The sequence below is a fragment of the Chaetodon auriga genome, chromosome 19, assembly GCF_051107435.1.
Source record: "Chaetodon auriga isolate fChaAug3 chromosome 19, fChaAug3.hap1, whole genome shotgun sequence".
Classification (NCBI taxonomy): domain Eukaryota; kingdom Metazoa; phylum Chordata; class Actinopteri; order Chaetodontiformes; family Chaetodontidae; genus Chaetodon; species Chaetodon auriga.
The window spans coordinates 15964389-15987307 of NC_135092.1; the positions used below are offsets into that span (position 1 = coordinate 15964389).

Here is a 22919-nt window from a genome sequence, read left to right on the forward strand (position 1 = left end):
ACATCCAGCTTTATTTACGTTTATTAAACTTTATGTGCAAACTGTTTTTTAGGGAATTTTATCCACCTTCTCTGACCGTGTATCTGACCCTAACCATCACACTACAGACCTAACCCCAATCCTAACCTTAACCTTAAAACCAAGCAGTGAAGAAGTGAAGACCAAAACATCCTCACTTTCCAAAAATGTCATCATAATCAAGCTCTAAATCTCAGATCGGCCCTCACATAGATAGAAGGGTAAGATAAAACGGACATGCACGCACACACACACGCACACACAACAGAAAATAAAACTCCGCACAAGAGCAAAGTTCAACATTTAGTGTCTTTATAAAACAGATTTGCAAAATATAGCCAAGGCTCATTCATTTAAATACGCATAAATAGCAAGAAAATACTTTCCCATCTCAATTCAAATCATTTTTGAACGTCTTTATACACAACTCAGAGATGAACATTATATGAAAAACGGGGCTGAAAGCCTCTTGATTTGTTGCAGCAGAAAAAACACAAGCGTACTGTATAGCTAAAGCGGCATTTGATTAGTCAGAAATATACATCCTCTGAAGACACATATTCATGAACATTAAAACAAAGTCTTATTCAAGTCTGTGAAATATCAAAGTACACATCTTTGGATGGATGCCTCAAAGTCTTTTAAGAGCAATATAATTTTTTTTTGTTTTGTTTTTTTGTTTTTAACATCATCAGCAACACAACCGTAATGAACACCACCATGGCTAAAAAGTTTGTGTCTATGTACAATAGTGCAGACGAGGAGCTTAAATCAGAACAAGGCAGTGGAAGGATAATAACACATTATCAAACATCCTGATTTATTAGACTTCAAGTGGGTTCCCTTTGTTTGGGGATAGTATTAAATAACCATGTTTGAATCAAACGTACTTGCAGGACACGTGCCAGACTACGCCCTGCTGTAATATTTTTTAGTTTTTTTTTTTTTTTGAAAGCACTGGTCCTTTTTTTACACTTAAACACAACGGTCCAAACTAAAAATCACTGTGGTTTGTTTGGATGCAGGCGTACATACTTTATTTCTTTCTGTCTACTCCACTTTCCCTTCATCATGAAATGTTGTAATAACCCTTTTCTGCAGTAAAAGTTCGATTATTTTTGTACATGCAATCATTTGTTTTACATTCATCATAGTCACCAATTCAACATTGTAACAATTACGATAGGTCCTGCTCTTTGTGTAGGTTTATTTCTTGCATATGAATACTTTTCCATATAAAAGTCTCATCTCATCTTGCTTTAGAGGACAATGTAAAATGATGTAGTTTTGGAATTAATAGCATTTTAGACAACCTTGTAGATAAATAATGCAAGTAATATATATAACAGCATTCCGATATGTTTTCCTCATTCGCAGTGTCAAACTGTTTGCCTCTTCTAAAATGCTATCAAAATATTTGTAAACATTCACAGAGCTGAAACAATTTTTCAACATGACATCTGTGAAATTATTTAGTTAGACTGTGTTCTCCAAAAAAAAAGAAGAAGAAAAGGTCTGTTTTACTACAGCCACATCAGCAGGCTTCAAAAGGTTCATTGATCTCACTCTTTCACTTTTTTAAAAGGTGCTTTAGCTTTCTGGAGCAGAACAGACACAAAGATTAAAGAGACTTTCTTTCTTGTCTTTTTGTTTTTTTTTCTTCTACAGTTCATTTGGCCGGCTCAGGGATGGGTGGAGCACGCTCCAGTCTCATGGTCCAGGGGTCAGAGGTCGAAGCGTAAAATGGAGAGTGGGTAAGTACTTCTTCTCCAGCCAAGGCGAAGGCAAACACTCCTCTCTGCCTCCCTGCTCCTGCTTTCTCCTCCTCTGCGACGTGCTTCCCCTCTGCTCGCCGTTCCTCCCTGCTCTCCCTGCCCGCACCGTCCGCACTCTTAAATCCCAGACCCCTGTTGCCGAGGCCTAGCATCTCCCCGAGTCCGTGATTCTTGACTCCCTGGTATGCAGGGTTTAACCCGTTCTCCTCAAACCGGTTGGTGGCAGCAGTGGGGGGGCACAGGAAGTTGCTGGTGGGTGTGGATCGCCAAGCAGCTGGCTTTCGTCCTCGCCGGGGGCGGGAGATGCGGCAGCTCTGCCTCTTGATGTGTCGATGTAGGTGGTCGGACCGTGTGAAGCTTTTGTAGCAGTGCTCACACTGGTATGGACGGACGCCCGTGTGGATACGCAGGTGGTTTTTCAGGTCGTAGTTGTGGACAAACTTGGAATTGCAGTGGAGGCAGATGTAGGGACGCTCACCTGTGTGCTTCCTCATGTGGATCTTGAGTTTGTCTTGTCTGAGGAAAGAACAAAACCACATGTTTTCAGACAATGTGTTGTGGGTGGAAAGGTTAACACATGAATTACAACACTGCATTTCTGTTGCCTTTTAGGTATGATTTAGTCCAAGTCAGTTTAAAAGCCACTAAAGATGATTTGTCTCCACTGACAGCTTTAAAGTTCTGCTCTACAGGTGGAAAATGTGCCAAAACAGGAGGATGTAGGTGAGTGAGATGTCACTAATGCAAAGAAACCAGCGGAGGGGGCTTTCCACTTCAAGCTCTTTGATATTCAGATTTGGTAAAAACAGATTAACCTCAGTCGAAAGAGCATGGGGTACTTTTCCGCTAACCCTGCTGTTTTACATATTGTGGTCCTTTGTAGTCGAAATGCACAGGAACATAAAGACCTCTCGATGATCGCTGTGTGAAACACCAACAGAGAAGTAATGATGATGTGGTAAGAAGTGCTGCTTCACATACCTGGTGAATCGTACTTCACAGATAGTGCACATGTACGGCTTCTCTCCCGTATGCGTCCTCATGTGTCGTGGCAGCTTCCCAGCTCCTTGAATGACCTTGTTGCAGATTGGACACTGCTGGGACGCTTTGGGCTTCATCTTCCTCTCCTCCTCCAGCTGCCAGGGGGGGAACAGCGCACCCAGGTGGGATGCAGAGCTCAGGAAGCTCAGGTACGACCGGAAGTCGGCCTCGTCCTTTATCGGACCCAGAGCGTGACCTTCTGAAGGCACTGCCCCAGCGTTCATGGTGCTGCCCAGGCCCGAGTTGACGAAATCCTTCAGGAAGTTGCCATGGAGCAGACTGAGAGGGACCTCCTCTTTCATCTCCTCCTTTATGATCTCTCTTTTCACAGCTAGATCAAGGGGCCTGGAGGCCTCGAGTGGTGCAGAGGTGGGAAAGACGTGGGGGAGCCTGGTTTGTGGTGAGACTCCTGCGTGGGGATGCTGGTGGTGGCTGGGATCCAGGAGCTGTTTGGGGAAGGCAGGGAAGTCGGCAGCCCACATGGAGGGGTAGAAGCCTGGAAGGAGAGGGGAGAAGTTGGCCCTCCTATCCAGTGTCGACATACGAGGGTACAGCCCTTCTTGGAGGAGAGACTCAATGGAGAAATCCTTCAAAGCCCGACTCTCCATACTCTCCTGCAACACAAGACAGCGTCATCAGCCTTTTGAACAGAGGAAAAGTCACTTAAAGTCGTATTTTTGCCTTGGAAATACAAGATTAGTGACAGAAATAACGCAATGAACCATACCTGTTTTCCTCTCATAGCGTCTGGGGACTGCGACTGGGATGACAGGTCAAACTGCTGGTGGTATGTGGAGGTGCTGGGAGGCGGCGAGTCCTCCGTTCCTGGTGGCGTCTGCTCCCCCCTGCTCTCTGAAGACTGCAGTGACCTCTCGCTGACATTGTCCTCCTCCTCCTCCTGCTCGTCCTTTCTCGACCCCGCGTCCTCCTCTTCATCCTCCTCCTCTTCTTCCTCCTCCTCATCTTCCTCTGCGTCCTCCTCTTCCTCTTCATCCTCCTCTGCTTCCCCCGCTCTGCCTCCTCCGCCGCCTCCACCCCCACTGTCCATGATCTCCAGGCAAACGTTGATGATGCACGGGATCTCCAGCATCTGCGCAGCGTTCAGGATCTCTTTGACGTTGGACGCCGTCACAGTCAGAGTAGAAGTGTAGGCGAACTCCAGGATGGCCGTGAGACACTCAGGAGCCACAAAGTCGATTTCGTACACTGCGGCCGTGTGATGGTGGTCCCCGCCGTCGGTGGTGGCCACTGTGAAGAGCTTTTTGAAGTACTGGCTGCAAGCGGCCAGAACGGAGCGGTGGGTGCGGTACTCCTGGTCACGGACGATGAGGATGACATCGCAGAGCAGCCCGTCACGACGCTGCTCATTGAGGCTGCACAGGACATCGCTGCTGTGATTCGGGAAGGGGATCCCAATCAGGTCCTCTTCTCTGTGATGAACCATTCTCCTCTCTGTCTCTGCTGATTATCTAGATAGAAGGCAATAACAATGAGCTGTTTAGTGACACTTAAATAAGGTCAAACTGAAAAAGGCATTATTCTGTGGAGCCCACATTTTGCTCTCAAAGCCTCCATTAATCCTCTCTTGTAATTTTATTTTTACTAACAATCTTGTCTCTAGTGTTTTGCCTCTCATGTAATGTCATTATGTTCGAGTCAGAGAGCTAAGCGTCTGTTTTGAAAGATAAACCCCTGGTAATATTTCAAAAGCCCATAAGGTCATTTAACACTTAACAGCAGTTTTCAAAGTATTTTGAGAATCCCCCAAGACTCCAAAAATATTGCGTCTGCCACACAATAAAAATTTTTAACACATTTCCCAAGTTGCAACTAATCCAAAAACAGAGTGGCATGTCTGCTTGCTCATTTGTTATTATACACAAACAATATGGCATTATGAAAATAAATTGCTAAAAATCTAACATTAATATAGGTAATATTTGACAATATACCGTTTACAGTTCACGTTGTACAGTTTGTTCTCAAGTCTTTCTTGTAACAGCGATTTTGAGCTCAATGACAGCTCCTGCATAAATGAAGCTTAACAAGCTAATTAAGAAGGAGATATGTCATAACGTTACCATCCTGGCCTGGATTAGAAAACAGAGCCACGACTTGGGATGAGAATAAAAAATAGTTCTTATTGTGTAGCTATTTCTTGTGGACAGAAGAGCCTTTCCCGTTATACAGTGATTAATTTGGACAAATCCTCTTTGATTTCCTGCTGGTATTTGATGACTGGACACAGTCATTTTCACAGTGATACACAGCAGTGAGTGACACTTCTCTTAAGTCCACATTGTTGGTTTCTCGCTCGCCGAGCAAACAAAGAGTCAGTATCATAAACATTTTAGTTATGACAGGGATGAAGCAGCACTTGATTTTGCAGACGGGATTCTCCTGAGGAGGAAGTGCCAACAGGAAGGTGATGAGGGCATGTTAAAGCAGATAATGAAACAGAATCTAAAACGCGTATTTAAAAAGTGTGATAGCAGTGGTCCACAGCTCGGTTCACACCTTCACCTCAGTTTGAGATGGAATAATTAGATGAAGGATTTTCAAAAAGTGCTGATATTTGAATAGACGGAGGCTCTTAACCGAAGCTGATATTGTTAACACAATGAGTGACAGTCTCGCTTTATTGAAATATACTGTAGGCATGCTTGTTTGTGTGCCATCTGTGCAGCAAAGGCAACAAGTGGTAAATACAGCATGTCTCATTTTGAGCAAACATCACATCGGGTAATATTTATTCTTGACTATGCTTTTACAATTTCTTGTAGGAACGTGTTGCAACTGTGCGAGTAAGGGAAGCCCATCTTGATAAGATATTAAATTAAACGCTACTTTTTTCTGTTTGACACTTCGACAAGGAGCAAGGTTTGATGATAAGTGCGGCAGAGTTTCTGTGATAATGTCCATCCCATTGTCTGTCTCTGCCAGATATGAACACGAAGCAAGCTGATGCGCTCATTGAAACAATACAGCGTGTGATTGGGATGTGGTGAGAAATATAGCGAACGACAAAGGAGGTCAGATTGTACTCTAGATACTGTATCCTGTCAAAATGCTTACTTTGCAGCCTGCCCTCTCCACACTCATTTCATTTACAGCACGGTGACTTAGGGCTCAATACAGCAGATATTGCCTCGATGCACTGACAAAATCTATCATTTCTTAAAACCTTCATTCCACAGCTGCCTTAGTTCGTACCTGTTGATTCACTGTGCTGTTGTTTACAGTTACGGTGATAAAACCTCCTCTGGCAGGGTTCTCATTCATTCACATCTATGAATAGAGCTTAAACTTAGCCGTCCACACTCGGTGGTCACTGGAGGCATGTGTAGATAAATACTTTGAAGCGGGCCCGCTCACCGCAGCTGCATTGTTGACTGGCTCTAAATGGGCCAGGGCTGAAGCCACACAGACTTAAACACAAACACACACACACACACACACACACACGCCCCCGAGTGTCTTGCTTTCTCTTTTGTGCTGCAGCGGATCTCACCATAAGAGGGAAAAATTAAAAAAAGCAGTTTCAGAAAATCCCTCAGTTAAACCTGCAGGTATACAACTTGGATACCAATCTTACATGTAGTTTATTCTTGGCGATCTTGTTGCTAGGTAACTGTTGCTGTGTTCATGCCATTGATACAGTGTGGACATAATTAAAACGTCTATAGAGGGGGTGGTGGTATAGGATATAGGCCCACAGACCTACTACACAGAACTATGTCGAGCCACCTTGATGGGAAAACTGGAACTAAAGAGCGATGGAGAAAGTTGCAGTGGCCAACTGATCAAATTATATATTTAAAACAGAAATAATGAAGAATGAAAGGAAAATGCCTTCTATCTGTACTAGATTTCATACAAATCCTGTTCTGTAAACTCTGGTAACACACACCACATTGAAACTTCTTGTCCTCTGCAGATTAATGTTGCCTCTACAACGATAGAACGGTATCTTTCTATTATATTTCACACAAGATCCATAAAAGTAATAGCCTGGGTAAAAGGTGAGAGAATCACCAGTGAGAGAGCAAGTGAGAGATCAGATGGCCCTAAAAGTTCCCTAACAGGTTGCACAAACACCAGCGGAGGGGCCCCTCCCTGTAACAGCCTGCCAAGGCAAACAATAGTGCAGAGCTTGGAACAACACCGAGTGGATAAGAGGGAGAGAAAAAGAGTCTGACTGGGAGGGCTTGGCGAACCCACTGTCATTCGCTTGCTCTCGATCCATCCCACCCACTCCTGGAACTATGGGACACGTGCTCCTGTTGCTGTTTGTTCGCCTGGTGCCCCAGCGAGCACCACTCCCCTCGGTTCCCACTGTTTGCCTGCCACTAGCTAGCGCTAGCTCTTCGCGGCCGGCCCCTAATTACAATGTGGAGAGGATCTAAGGAGGATGTGCCACATAGACAGGGAGGGGAGGAGGGCACAGCTTTCCCACCACAAGGTCCTGGAGCGACATTTCATCAGCCAAACAGCCTTAACCCTTTACACACACGCACACACACACACACCCCTCCACCCGTCAGAGCAGCCAGGGTGGGGACGCCTTGTGAAAGGGCTCTGATAATTACTGTTTAAGTCGTTTGACTCTTTATCCATCTGACTCTTCTAGCACAGTCATGGAAGGACAATCCAACTTCTTCAATACCTTTTTTATTGCACCATTTAATGGTGCAATAAAACAACCTGCCATTATCAGGTGACACCATCTCTTAATGAATAAGTGAAAGTCTTAGTTTGTTGCTATCATCAGCTGTGGCACCTATTTCTGTTTGTCACACATTCATCACCGAATTCATTTACTTAACAGGAATTTCAGCTCCGTGCGTGAAAACTATTCATACCGAGCTCAACTCAATTATTAAACTGACCTCTAATGGACAGTCTTGCCTCTCTGTCTGTCTCTCTTTCCGCCTGCCTGTACCGGCCACGTCTCCTCTCATGCCTCACTTAGTCACTAACACTTTCAACTCAGCACTCCCACCCCAAATTATGTGTCACCTCCATTCAGTGTCGTCTTTCTCCCAAGAACTTCATCTGCTTTCCCGGCTCTGACCACCACCACCTCCTCCTCCTAATCATTCTCCTCTCCTCTCCTCTTTCTCCTCTCCTCCTCCTCCTCTCTCGGCCCCTGTTGCAGCTGTATCATCATTATGCCCTGAGCAGAGCGGCTAACTTGTCCCCAGCCCTGACCGCTCAGGCCACAAATCAGCAGCTAATGTCCATCTCAACCCTTGTCACGGGCAGACACTCATTTGGCCTGTAAGCTGCAACACCCAAAGCCTAGTTTATCCCTGTCAGGCCAGTGCATCCACCTGACCCACATGCTAAATCACCACCAGCAGCCAAACTTTACCCCTGTCACCAACTGCCCATAGCAAACACCTGCTAAACAACTGTCACAGACGGACAATTGCACAGCCAATAATTTATAGTATTGACAGCCAAAAGTCACCCCCTTATTAGGAGGAGACATTCATTTGACCTACTGTGGAAGGTAGTCCATTATCACCAGTAAAACACCAGTGCACCTGTTTCCCGAGGAGACACTTCCTTGGTTGGTGTTTTAAATGACGATTGTCTGGAGCCTATAGGGCGCATAGGGAGAGTTTTTAAATTGTGTCTTAATTGCTGTCAGTTTGAGCAGGTCAACAGTATATAATGCCAGTTACACAACGTGAGATGTGTATTTATCTTTACAATAATGATGAGATGCTGGGGCCAATTTTGAGCTTTTACCGCTAAGTTTTGCTTAAAAGTTGAAAAGTCCCTTATTGAAGTGAAGTTTGGTGTACATTTATACGACATTTTACACTGTTTTAAAACAAATGGGGTTTAAGGAAGTGATTGTGCTGCCATACACATTATTAATGTAAGTTGGACTGATTAAATATTACATTTCAGTTGAAAATCGGCCTGCGGGTTCAACACATTTCTGAAAAAATCTATCAGTATAAACCTCACCTTAAATTAAACAGCATAGATTCTAATTAAAATGTTTCAACAGATGTACCAATAAAATCATTATTATACTTCATTGTTCACTACAATCCCCTCAGCAGATAGTCAGCAGTTTAATTAACGCTTATTAATACTTGTATATATTAGAAGTATGATAAAGTGGGATCATTTGAAGGACACACTGGGTCTGGTCTCAAGAGGTCTGGAGGCCAATTCAATTCTCTCGGCTCCTTAAAGAGCCTGTTTGCACTAAGTGCCATCTCTCGAGCCTTCAGGGGGGCCCACAGCTACACACCATTAGGTCTCGCACCCCTAAAGTAAACAAAAGTTTATGTTTTGCTGCTGAACATTGGTTCAGTGATTAAGACTGTTGCTATACTATTGACCGTGAAACGGAGGACAAGTCGTTTCTTATTCTACATCACCTGATGTTTCTCTGCGTCTTTGTTTGCTCTGAAGACCCCAAAATTAACAGAAAAAGGCTTGAATTCAGTACCAATGTAAAATAAAAACATCTACTTTAGGAGGAAGGTTTCATAATTCAGTCTTGGTTAAAAATGTATGCTTCTTTATTTGTATCTTCCTGATATTTAAAAATGGGTCTGTTTTAATAAATATTACCATTACATATTAAAAATTCAGTTATGAAAAAAAGTTCAGGAGCGAAAGTTAAAAGCCTTTATTACACCCTGACAGGTGACTGCAGCTAATGAGATTTAATCAGACTTACAATATGTGATTAAGCAAACATGTCATTGGTATGACACTGATCTGTGTTACATTTCCTGTCACAGTTTGTGAGCCTGTTGAGTAGGTGTTTAGCTCCAGGGACTTTTTAAAGTGACTTCAGAAATGTTCGGGTAGCTGATACACCAGCGACGCGTTACAATATATCCTTAGTTTACATTTTTCGATGCAATGTCTTTATTTTATTTCCCACTTACATCGATTGTATCCTACATTTTTAACAACTGTTTTAATTTTTGCCCTCATAATTTCATTTGAAAGGATTTAGTGAGTGCACGCAAATCTTAATGCGTGAATGAAAAACAACAGCTGGTAAACAATTTTAATGGTAATACTGGTCATGGCATTTTGTAACTACATGAGGTAAGAGGTCTATAAGCTGGCTGACAACAAGCCCGTAGTAAATAGTAATTTACAGCTCAGCCTCAAATCCATAACATGTTTTTATTTTGTCCTCACTCACAAACATTCCCTTTAAGTTTATGAATTACCTGTGTATTTATTTTGGATATAAAGGAGAAGTCGTATAGATATGGAATATCTAAAATTGAGATGTATAATTACCGTTGGAGACAAAACACATACTTAAGTCCACTAAAACTACCATGTTTGACATTTCCAAGATGTGCTGCGATGCTATAAACGCTCATGCTATTTCCAGAATCTTATAGCACAATATTTACACTACAGCCTAAATAATTACGCCAGTCATTAAGTGACTTTATTGACCTGTTTGCACCTTGTCAGGCCTTTATGATCTACAGCAGTAGGCTCATATAAACACTCTGTAAATAGGGACGCTAAGTGATGCACGTGTGCACACTCTAACACAACACACACAAGTGCAAGCTTGTTCACACACATGCACGCTTTGTAACAATGTGATGAATTATTACGGACATAATACGCACAGACACACACCCATGTGCATGCTCCAAAACTCTGGCATCCACATAAATTCACACATGTCTTGATACGTTCCCCAGCATTCCACAGCTTTCGGCAACCATCACCTACCGTACCTTCAGTTTCACGATTCCCCTCTTGTGTCTTTGTATTTCCAGACTACTAAGAGGCTCTGTTGCTCCTCGCTTGACCTCTCAGCATTGCCCTTTTTAATTGAAACACGGCTGCCTCTCTCTTTGCCAGCCTGTCAATCAGTCAGCCAGGCAGTCAGTCCATTCACAAGCTCCCCACACCGGCCACGGATGCCCATTCACAAAAATGAAAAAAAAAAGAAACACCCCGGGAGGAATATCCAATGGAGAGAAGCAAAAGCAGCGCAACAGAGCAGAGCAGAGTGTGATTCTTGGGTCTGTCTGTGTAGCAGAGTGGCTAGTGTGGAGTTAAGAGTCAGGCTGTACTGTTGTGTGTGGCTCATGTAGGACGAGCGAGAGAGTGAGAGGAAGGGAGGGAGGGCAGCAGCACTGCGCTGTGGAGATGTCGCACCACTAGTTTTTATAGCAGGGTGGGTAGCTGGAAGATAATAATACCCCATCCTCCTCCACAACACAAGTTTAAGCGCACTGTGTAATAAGCCCATGGCGCAGACACCCTCTGATTTAGGTCAGACAAAATGAATTTTTAGTTGTGTTAGAGTGGATTTTGGTATAAAGGGACCGGGGCAAAGAAACTGGAAGGGGTTGTTTGGGGAGACTGAGGGAGGGTAAAAAAAGGAAAGGAGAAGGAGAGAGAAAAGTTGGAAAACTATTTTGTGCACCTCTGTTGGTTAGTCTCAAGCTGGGATGTACAGGACTAAAAGTAGTAATACAGAGGCAGAAACACAACTGCAACTTAAAGCCACTCAGTTTCAGTTTTACACCTGTTTAAAATGGAGTCCTTCTATTCTCTCTGACATATAATTAAACTTACATTTAACGAGCCCTTTGAAACCTCTGTGCATGTGTACAGACAATAAAGGGTCAAAGGCAGGCGTCGAGATGCACGCTGGGCAGGAGTAGCCCCCACAAATATTCAGTCACAACGGACTAATTACTGGAAACATTAACACACATTGGTGTGTGTCACCCTGCATTCAGAGCCCTAAAAAACTGTCTGATTCAGTCAGTGGTGTTAATTTTAACGGAAATATTACCTAAAAACTCGCTATATCTGGGACAGAATGAAACCACAAACGCTAAAAAACACCAAAAAGCGACTTTGTGCAGGCCTGTTTTCCTTTTGTTGAAAGGTTTTTTTAAACCAAGGTTTCATAAGCCATGCTGAGGGGAGCAGAAGGCCAACGTTAGATTCCTGTTTTGAGTCAGAAATCACTAAGATAACTGTCGGTGAGCTCGCCACCACCTCAGTCTGTGAAGAGGAGGAGGGACTTTATGCAGAAAGGTGTAGAAATAAGCTGAGTAGACTTCAGCACAGGAGGCGAAACCTTTTTAGCTGGAGTTTGGAGAGATATTCAAACGTCAATAAAATGTGGAGAAAGATAGCCAAGTTCGCTGTAACAAGCTCATGGCAACACAACCCAACAGAGAATGGCTTCCAGTACTGCTTCCTCAGTGTGTGTGTGTGTGTGTGTGTGTGTGTGTATGTGTGTGTGTGTGTGTGTGTGTGTGTGTGTGTGTGTGTTTATGACACAGCAAGAAACAGAAAAGTGTTTCCTTTGCTTTCACAGACAGGCCAAATGTTATGACATAGCACATTTGCAGGATGTGAACAATGTCCTGTATGACATCATTAAACCACGCCCATTGTGTTGGGTTCTCTTTTTTTTTTGTTTCAAGTAAGTTGACTGACAGCAGGGAGGCTTCACCGCCTGATTGACTTACTGTGCTCCCAAAGAAGACTGCTTTTCTTTCTTACAGTAATCACACATACAATTAAGAACAAATCCTAGCAGTTTCATGAAGGTAGAGTATGCAGTCAGCCATTGTTATCTTTGTGGTTACTGGACCTTCAAATCTACTAAAATATTTCTAAACACCCGTAAATCATAACCGACAATCATACTGTGAAAGCAGTCAAATTGTGTTGAGTTAACCTCCACAAACAAGTAGACATCAGAGTGTACATCAGACTGCTATGCCCACTTCCCCCTGGGGAAAACACGGACTCAAGCAAACCACAGCCCATGCCTTGGTGGTTTACACTGTTTTGTACAGGGTGAGAGCTGAGGTCAGCTCACATTGGCATCTAGTATATATAAACAGGGTTAGCCACTAACTGCAAGCAGGCCAGCCAGATGGCCAGAAAAACAACATTTGCCATCCTATAAGATTGGCTATCTATTCTAAACACACCGCTGCCGTCATAGCAACACAGTGTAAGTGGTACCTGTGTGGACTGCTTTGTTCTAAACTCTGTAAAACTGCAGACTGTTGTACTGGAAACTGTCACAGGCTGCGATTGACACAAACCAGTGGTCTAATCGAGCAAACTAGGTGTGTAAAATGCACTAATTTGCTCTGCATCTCATTGTTATGATGGACATTTACAAGCGTTTTAGCCCAGTTGTAATATATGCACACAGAATAACATGGCTAAAAGGCAGATATACATTGGGTTTATGCTTGCAGATGTTTGATGTACTGTGCTGTAATGCAAACATGAAATCTATGATATTATTGTCTAAAGAGCAAAAAAAGATTTTCAGTGTTTTGCTTTTCTGTATTATAATCATCAGGCTAAATGTTCGCCCCCCCTTTGTTCTACAAAGTGTTAGGCTACACTAAGAAGTGGTGAGTCTTGTCGCTCAGTCTGAGCACTAACAGTCACAAAACACGAGGATTCAAGGGGCTGAGTAAGAGTCATCTGTTTTGTCTGTCTGTCTGTCTGTCTGGCGTCCCACCGTACCTGTTTACTGCCACCTGCTGCGCCCAGCAAGACGTACGTACCAGGGCACCAGATTGGCAGTTTGGAGGGGGGGTGGAGTGTGAAGCATCATTACATAAAGTTGATCTCATGGAGACTTTGATGCTGTACTCAACTCTGCCTACAGTACATTATCACAAACACAGTAAGCTGACTTCTTGAATCTAAACTTGATTAAAGTCATCAGAATATCTGTGTTACAGCAACATACTGTACCAAAGAGCACCAGCTGAACTGACACCCCTTTTACACCTGGTGTCAGAGTGCGATCTGTATCTGGACATGTTATCTGGATACGGCAAAATGCATGTCAGTGCAATACATCGTTTCTCCCATCTCACCACCCATTTAGCATCATTTTTTCAACGTGCAGGGCTCCATGGTCAATTTAACAATAATAAATATACAACACCCGGTTAGCAACACTTTCCAAATAAAGCTTGCAGAGAACAATAATGTATGTGAAAGGATCACTACAGTAATAGTTAGAAAAATAGTCCAAAAAAAATAAAGTCCCATTGGACTGACGGGCCATTTTGAAGGTCCATTGCTCTGATAATACACACTCTCACACTATTATATTTTTCCCGACCTGCCCCTACTCTGCCTGGCATTGGCCTTGAGCCTGACATTTTTTTTATAAACCTAACCATCTCAGCAACCATGACCTTGACCAGGCAGTGAATAGTAGCTGATCAGAGGCAGATTAGAGCTTTCGGTTCATTGAGGCATTTTTCAGACTATAGAGGTTTTGGAATAATGGCCTGTCGGAACAGTGGGCAGTCCAAGAAAGTTGGACGGGGGGGAGATGCTACAAGTGTTTAAATATAAAAACTATCCTCCCAAGAAGAACAACGACATTGTTTGTTTCAGGAAGTGCCCTGAAATGACATACGTTCAGGTGACTAAGCTGTCGAGCAGCCATAGTAATTATGATTGTTGTGTGTTTGGAGCAAAGGAGGAAGTCAGGTGACTTGTCCATGGACACACAGAGTGGGCATTGATGGACTTTTGGGGTAGATTGATGGGTCAGCAAAACATTTGACTGACACGGGCAACAGCTGCTTCTTTCCCATTTCAGACTGACGGTAACATGGTTTCTTTTTAAAACCTTGACCACGATGGTCCCCCAACCTTAACCACCTGTTTATTATTGTAACCATGATGACGAAGGTCCCCAAACCTTAACAAAGTAGTCATTTGAACCCAAACCATGATGTTTCCCTAAACCTAACCAAGTCGTTTTTGTACCTGAACCAAACCTTAACCATAGCGTTGAGATCAGACCAAATCAGAAAAGGTTTATATGTGCCGTTCTGGAGGGCATGGGACAGAAGTCATGTTTTGACGTTTAATCTGGAGGACTTGTTCGGCTCACACAGTCACTCTGGGAGGGAACATTTATATTGTTCCACTCATTTTGTACACATATGAAGTGGAAGAAGTACTCGTATCAAGAATGAAAAGAGTGCTAGAGTTCAAACTACTTGCTTTCTCACCTACACACAGCTGGCCAGTCACTGTGTTAAGTGTGCATAAACATTGGTATGCAATTGCCGGACACTGCCCACCCAATTCCAGTGTTGGAAGGGGGTTTCTGAAGTTGTTCAACCATCCCACAGGCACTTTTGATGATACATGCTGGCAGATTTAATCCCAGGTTGCAGCCAACTAGAACAATTTACCCCCCCCAACCGTACACAACAGGTTTAAAATTATGTGGCAATTAGAACCTGGCAAAATAACACAGAAAAGGAGTTCAGGGAAGTACTTAGCAGACCTTCCCTTGATTAATAACCGCAGAGACAAACACAACCAGGCCAACACATGCCCTTTACCCCGGTGCCTTGGACGCCAGGTGTGGCCTGGTGTGGGAGAGAAGCAGGAAAGGGAGGCAGTCATCTCCCTACAGTCCAGAGATAGAGCATTGCAGCAGCCTCCCAGGTCTACACCCCCTGTCTCCAAGGACAGACACACACACACACACAGATCCAGTGTTGCTTAAACACAAACGGAGGCAGGCATGTGTGCAGACCTGCAGCACACTCGCTGCATCACTCAATCACAGACAAATGTGCACAGAGACACATACCTATCTGTCTCTGCACGAAGGTCATTAGACCTCACCTTGGAGCATGCCATTCGGGTGAGTGAGGTGAGGGCGTTTGCTTTCTGCTGACCTGTGTGTTTGTGCATTTTACTTTCTCCTGTTTTGTCTGATTTTCAAACATCCTAATCAGTACTGGACGCTTTGCCAGAAGGGAGGTAAAGTACACAAGCTGCATATTTAGAACTAGCACTGAGGGAGACAGAGTTACAGTGTTTCACAGGTGGCCGTGATGTGTAGGATATGAACTCTCTGCTGTGTGTGAGGACTTCAATGTCTGTGCTGATGTTTCTTGAAGACAAATATGATTTTTCTTTACATTTAAGGCCACTTTTATTTTTTTTTTTGACCGAGCTAAGATATGGAAATTTATTCTGAACTCGAAACTGCAGACAAAATGTACAAGGAGTCAAACCTCCCAACCACCACTTCCACACTGCTGCCTCCGAATGCGTTTCAGTGCTTGTTGTGTTCATTTGATTCGCTTGGCGTGAATATTTGTGTGTGAGCGTGTTCGTAGGGTCGTGGGGTGAATGAGGACAACTCCTTATGGTGATAACGAGAAGGAGGCCAGCCTTGGTGGGACAGCCTCTGTCTGCCCTCGGGTAGTGTGTGTGTGTGTGTATGCATGTTTGCGTGTGTGCGCGCATGTGTATGTGTGTGTGTCAGCAGGAGAGCCCTCGGGCACTCTGGCACCTCCTAATTAAAACCAGTCAGGCTGCAGGGCAGGGGAGACAGATGCCTGTCATGACACACACACATACATACACGCACACACACACACACACACACATGCGCAAGGTGGCGGACAGTATTCAACCACATGCACACTCACAAATACACAAGTGTGATGCGTAGGTCAGCTATTTTTGGACCCGATCTCGGCCCACCCACTCAGGTATCACACAGGTAACTAATCTGTATCTGACCCAAAAGAGAAGCACTGAATGGACACAGAAGTAACAAAAGGCTGCTGATAATCCAAGACAAAGAAAATTCAACATACATGAACCATTTTGTTACCGACCGGTGCGTATACGCTGGGTTCATGAGTGAATCCATTACTCATTTTCAGCGACTTGCCTTGGGTTAAAACAAATTTGGCTAATTTGCTTTAAAAATCAGTCAATGAACTCTCATTAGTTTTATATCTACCTGAAACCTGCTGGATTATGGCCAACATATTCACCAGTGACACACACTAAGCATACCTCACACACACACACACACACACACACACACACACACACACACACACACACACACACTATCTCAGATGCAGTTATGACCTGTAGTAGCTTCCAGATTGACACATCTCTCTTTCTCCCCAGCACAGAATGAAACATAATTGTGCTGAATGTCTGTTACCTGTAGACTCTGTCACATTTTATCTCTGTTCCCCCATGTTCGACCCAGAGCTGCGGGCGACCACATATAGTACTTAACAGGCTAACTGCTGTTTGTCTGGGGTGGGTGGGTGGATCAAGGCATGCTGCTCTCCTTTCTCTCCCAGTGATTAGATAGCATAAGCAGGCCAGCTAGCCTAACCCACACACTCATGTCTCTAAAACTGCCATCCAGCCCTGCTTTCTCTCTCGCTGCCTCTCACACACAGGTGGGTGGACCCACTTATTCAACCCAGATCTTTCTTTTAGACATTATGAAATCGTGCTCTTTTTTTTTCTCCCTTTCTTCTTCTCTTCACCTAACTCGCTGATGCTGAATGACATCTGACTCGATGTTTCCTGCGACGTCTTTGCCGCCCTGCTCTATAAAAGTATATCTTTAATTTTGTAATTTACCAGGTGATAATTTTGCGTGATTGCTAAGCTGAGAACCACGTCTCTTTGCACTTGTCACTAAGCTGAGGCTAGGTGGGTTGCCAGTGGTTACAGGGGCCTATTTTCTATTATCTAGGTAACATTCAGGAAACACCCACAATTTGTATGTAAAATGCTTCAACCACATTACAGATTGCGGCTGCCACTGGCATTTCAGAAATGTATGACAAATACATTTGTCTAACGACAAGAAAACACTGCGAGACACATTTCCTCTCTGGCTTAGCTAATATAATGCTAACGTAAGAGCCATGGTATCGTCAGTAATTAAAAAATAATCAAATGTTAAATAAACGTTAAAAGTATTTCATGAAGAGAAAGGTTATTGTGTCTGAGCAGCTGATGGTGTGTTGTAATTAAGGAAGAATTTCAAACGAAAATGAAGGCTTCATTTGCACAAACAATCTCTCCGTTTTGATTTATTTTCCTAAATCATCGGGGTTTTGTGCACTCAAGGGAATATCAATCAAATTGGTGCTGATATATTCATTTTAATAATGGCTTTTATCTGTTTCTGCAAATGAATTCCTCAAATATACCTCAAAACTAATGTTTTATGCAAAGCACTACCTCTCGCAGGGATTCTGCTCAAATTAAGAATAATATAAACAAAATTCTAATATCACAAGAGGCGTGATGTAGTTTCTCATAACTGCGTGCTTTGTGTCAATGTTTGTGTCATAATCAGTCACATTATGAAAGAATAATACTGGAAAGTGATGAAAAGCAGCAGCAGGGACCGAGGGTGAGGAGAAGAGGAGCACGGTGGAAATGGAGAAATTGTAAACGGAAAGAAAGAATATAGCTTGAAAAGCAGAGAGGGTGCGATCGAGCCGACCTCTGGGAGCGTGAGTGCCTGCCTCCCTGGCTGCTTTGTCGTTTGAGCCAGGCGCTGTGTTTCGTGAGGAACGCAAAAGTACACAAATCCCACAGAAGGAGCTTTTTTGGCAGGGCTCGGGCCTCCCACCCACGGCAGCCTCTTCAAGCCTCCTCCCATCCTCTATTCATCTGTGAGGGGTGGCTTACTCACCCAGCCCAACTCCACACACACAACAAAACCTGGACCTCGGTCCTACGGAGGAGGGCGGACACGCACGCATGCACACAAACGGCTACTCGGGCCATTGTGGACATACATGATACATATAATAACCTGAATACAAGAAGTGTTTTTGAGGGTAGCTAATTGGATGCTGGTTTTTGACACAGATGAGATTCAGTTTTAGCTGTCTGAGCAGGATTTGAAAACACTGAATCTGAGTTTAGACAACTGTGACAAGATGACATCTGTGTCATAGCAGGTTAAAATCAGATTGTGCATCCCCGTGTAAATGCTGTTACATGGGCATGCCCACACGCTGTCAGGTGGGACGAAGGCGTGTGGACTCATTCACTCTGTCAGCCTCACAGTGAACACATTGCATCAATTTGCAATTATGAAACCACATCCTCATTCACTTGACACATGCATCCACAACACTCAAGTCTCTCTTTCTATCAATCAAGCACTTTGCCGCTTTCACACGCTTTTACACACTGCCGTTTTTGTTCACATGCAACATCGGTTCCTTTCTAGAGCTACTTGAATATATTGGCTTAGCATATACAGTACGCTATAGGTGAGACTGTACAAGCATGAATGAAATCTGCCTCGGGTAATGTTTGCTAAACTCACAGAGGCCCTGTAACAAAAGACTAAACAGATCAGGTTCAATTCATATAATCCCGGAGAGAGATAGAGGCAGACAGAGGGCTGTAGTCAGGGTGTGTGACGAGAGCAGGCGTGGTGGTGTCTGCTGGACTTTATCCCCATCTAACCCCACTGTGACAGAGCTCCGTAGGTTCTGCTTGTTTTTTCTTCACTAATGAGGAGGGTTCAATTTCGTCATGCGTTATGACCTCACATCAGTGGCACACACTGACATATTTAGCGTACGTTTTGAGGAACTAGATTTTCTTTTCTAGTTTTTCATGAGTTGCCCATCATGTGTGTGATAACAGAAACACCTGCCCGTGCGAACAACTTGCTGCTAATGCGGTTCACCTGATCAGAAGCTGTATTAATCACATTTTTACCTGTTTTTACTGGGAGTAGAAGTGAATAACTGCAAATAGTTTTTTTCATGTATAGTCATTGCCAGTTTCTTTGAACTTAACCACTGAAGCCCCACAGCACTGTTTTCTGAACAGGAAACTGACACTTGGCAGATAGCAAATTCTGATAATAGTAGAATAATTCTACTAATCATCAAGTTATGCATTAGCCAGCAGGGTATATTTATACTCTTAAAGGTTAACAGTTACTCATGCTATTTGATGGCGGGTGGGGGGTGGGGGGGGGGTCACAGACGGGAAGAGTGAAATATTTTTGAATGTCACACCTCTGCCCCCACATCTGTTGTACAGAGAAGTTAAATCAGAAGTTAAAATTAATCTCTAGCTGATTATGAAAAACATCTGAGAATGAAAGTGACTTTCGCTTCCCGGCGCCATCCCGATCATCAGCGTCACTGCCATGTCAATTAGGAGACGTCACGGACTGCATTACGTTTGATCTTGCGACAACATCTTTGCGGAACCTTGAGAATGACTAGTAGAAATATCATACAGAGATCGAAATCATGTACAGTAAATCATCATGTCGTTTTACAAGCTCCTGCTGCAATAACAATAGTATAAATGATATCAGTTCGAGCTTTGTCATGCTTTCACTTGCGTCCTCCTCGCTGTGTGGCTGTTGTGTGAAGGGGGAGGCTTTCATTGTGTGCACATCTGTTGCAAGACACGCACACACAGCAAAGTTTCTGGGAGCACTGAGAATAAGTGGACATCCCTTTTCTTACTGTATGTCCTATTATAAAAAGTTTGAGACATGGAGCGATTTGCAACTTAAAATGGGAACACAGAGGAACCTGATTCTACAAAAGGTCAGCCATCCTTTAGTCTGATTCTGGTGCTCAGTAGGTAGCTGACAGCTCCTGCATGCTTTGAAATTTTGCCACAACACACACAAAATATGAACCCCTCATTATGACTTTTTTAGGATATGCAAGATAGTAGTACACCGAAGGAAAAAAAAAAAACTGCAAAGAAAAGAGAGCGAAAGAGACAGTTAGATGTTACTGACCTTTTAAGAAGAGAAGTTTTGATTTCAGTTCCTCTCTCGTGCACTCAGTCCCTGTCAGGAAACTCAACACTGTCTCAGCTCTGGCAGACTTGTGAAAGTGAGAGCAGGCGAGATAGAGACTCAAATTTGCTCTGAAGGTGTGTCAGTGATTTGGAGGAGTGAAAAGGTACCGTTCCACGAAACGGTTATCTAAGAAACACAACAAAACAAAAACTGCTACACCCACCAGCCTCAGCCAACACCCCTCCCTCCCCTAAACCAAAAGTATTTGGCAGCGTTCCCTACAAGTCCACCTGTGCTTAGGGGAGGGGAGTGACACACACATACACTCACTGGGCCAAGCCTAAAAACCTGCTTGAGAGCTTGGACAGGGTAGTATGGTTATGGCTGGGAATAGACAGAGCTTAGCCTTGGTGCTGGGGCTGGAGGACAGAGGGGGTGGAGGGTTGAAAGACTCTTCGTGAGCCTGACCAGGGCCTGAAGGTCTGGAGCCAGAGATGAGGCTGGAGAGCTGGGGCAAAGGCCAAGCCAGGAGCGAGGGCTGGAAAAGTTCAGCACTGAGACTGAAGCTGGCTGATGTGCAGCTGGACGCCTGCGCCGAGATTTCAAACAGGGTAGAGGAAAAACATTGGAGAAGAGGTTGTTGCAGAATAATGCATGGTTGAACCAGTGGGTGGGTCTTTGCCTGTGCCAAGTAGGAGCTGGAGGGGTTCATATCAGGTATCGAACAAAAGACATATCAGGGGAGAAATGAAAAGAGTCGAAGAAAGGTCGTGTGATAGTCGGTGACAGTATCTGAGTGGATTTGGGCGTGTGCTTCAGTGTACCAGCTCGTACCTGGCAAGACGTAAGAACCATTGTGCTGCTCTGAAGCTCATAATGCAGCGTAATGGGAATATAATAAGAGGGTGTAATCACGCATGACACACATGTAAATGCTCCTGAAAGTCATATGAAGTGATACGAGAGCAGTAGACATCATGGGGCCTGATGATTGCCAAACACACTCCAGGGGAAAGGTTGGCATTTTGTGACATTTGCCAGCAAAACAACACATATTCGTAAATATATCTATGGTATTCTGAAGCATTCTGTGGTATTTTGGTGGTGAATAAAGGTTGGGTGTATTTCTTTCTATTTTAAAATTGAGTAATGGATAATTAAAAAAACATAATATATAATTAATAATTATATTATAATAATGTATAAAAATTGACCATGTGAAAGGAGTTAGTCGTCGTGATCATCGCGTGTAGCAGCTCCCCTGAGCTCAGCTGAGGTCAGTAAATTCAGCCGAGTTTCAGCTCGTTGTCCATCTGTCCAACCACATCTTGTGTTGTTTTGGTTCTCACTCACTGCTCTCATAGCATCATTTTCAGCCACTGCAGGCAGCTGTTTCCAGCAAAATAGCCTGAAAGATCCACGGTACAGGACCCACTTAACACCAAACAGCACACAGACACAGTTAGCAACAAGCTGGTGAACACGGTGGAGTGTTTAGTGGCTAAAGAGCCACATGTTTTCCTCAGGAGTTGGTGGAGACCAAAACAGAGCAATGCTAATGTTGCTCCATAACTGCTGCTGTATATCTACATGTAGCATATCAAGTAAAAACGTGATGATTTATCTAAGTACAGTGGTGCTTTTAGCTTAATGCTAACATGCTCATACTGACATTACATACTGATTTTAAACAGGTATAATGTTTATCATGTTCACTGTCTTTCTTTAGCATGTTAGCATACTAACATTGCTAGTTAGCACTAAACACAAACTACAGCTGAGGCTGGCGGGAATGTCAGTACTAACTAGCTAGATGAATGTTCAATGATCACTGAAGTGATTATAATCACACACATGTCACAACCTAAAGAAGGTTGGGAGCCACTGCCATAAACTTTCTGAGCTCAGGAAGTCCACAAAAACATGGAGAGACAATGAAGACTCATACAGGCGAAACCAGGAGCCAAACTACACATTTGTGAGCGTGAGGTGAAATTGCAAATCAATGAAGTGGTGTGATGCGATCTGGCGTTCAGATAGGAAAAATATTTGTGCTTACTATGCAAACCATGCCAATGAGGCGTCACACGGGGGTTTTCCCAGACATCATGAAAAATGCTGGATACAATACAAGACTTCATTTAGCAGGTTTGTGCTAGGAACATTGACTTGAAGTTTGAATTTGAGTATAGTTTAGGGTTTGAATGAGCTAAATCCGGACCTTCACACATACCAGTGTGAGTAAAGAATGCAATAGCCCTACCCTCTTTTGTAGATCTGTCTTTTGCAGGATCTCAGAGCCCGGGCTCAAGTGCACCACATTTGTTTACAGATATACACGCCCAGCAGAGGTTTGATCATTTTGTGTCGTGTCTCATGCACCAACTTCTCATGTGACTGCTTTACTTGAGCAAATTTGCTCAGTGAAAATATTGTTTGAACCGAGTCACATAATG

The 22919-nt window shown here is 43.6% G+C and overlaps 1 protein-coding gene across 2 annotated transcripts; it reads right to left on the minus strand.

Annotated features, from left to right (window-relative positions):
* Window positions 1-313: 313 nt before the first annotated feature.
* On the minus strand, window positions 314-20638 carry zbtb7c (zinc finger and BTB domain containing 7C). 2 transcript variants are annotated; one of them, XM_076758758.1, is made up of 4 exons: window positions 20461-20638; window positions 3562-4303; window positions 2775-3448; window positions 314-2309 (listed from the first exon to the last, which is right to left on the minus strand). In XM_076758758.1, the coding sequence occupies exons 2-4, from the start codon at window positions 4276-4278 to the stop codon at window positions 1688-1690; spliced, it is 2013 nt and encodes a 670-aa protein (XP_076614873.1). In that variant the 5' UTR covers window positions 4279-4303; window positions 20461-20638; the 3' UTR covers window positions 314-1687. The 2 variants fall into 2 exon arrangements, with proteins under 2 accessions (XP_076614873.1, XP_076614872.1); XM_076758757.1 differs by lacking the exon at window positions 20461-20638 and adding an exon at window positions 10583-10994.
* Between the last annotated feature and the right edge of the window lie 2281 nt (window positions 20639-22919).

Bases quoted from the DNA above. Each gene is read 5' to 3' on its own strand.
- zbtb7c (XM_076758758.1), bottom strand. From the start codon at position 4,278: ATGGTTCATCACAGAGAAGAGGACCTGATTGGGATCCCCTTCCCGAAT. The intron at 3,449-3,561 runs GTATGGTTCATT...CTTGTGTTGCAG, and splicing joins ACGCTATGAGAGGAAAACAG to GAGAGTATGGAGAGTCGGGC. The intron at 2,310-2,774 runs GTATGTGAAGCA...TTCTTTCCTCAG, and splicing joins TGTGAAGTACGATTCACCAG to ACAAGACAAACTCAAGATCC.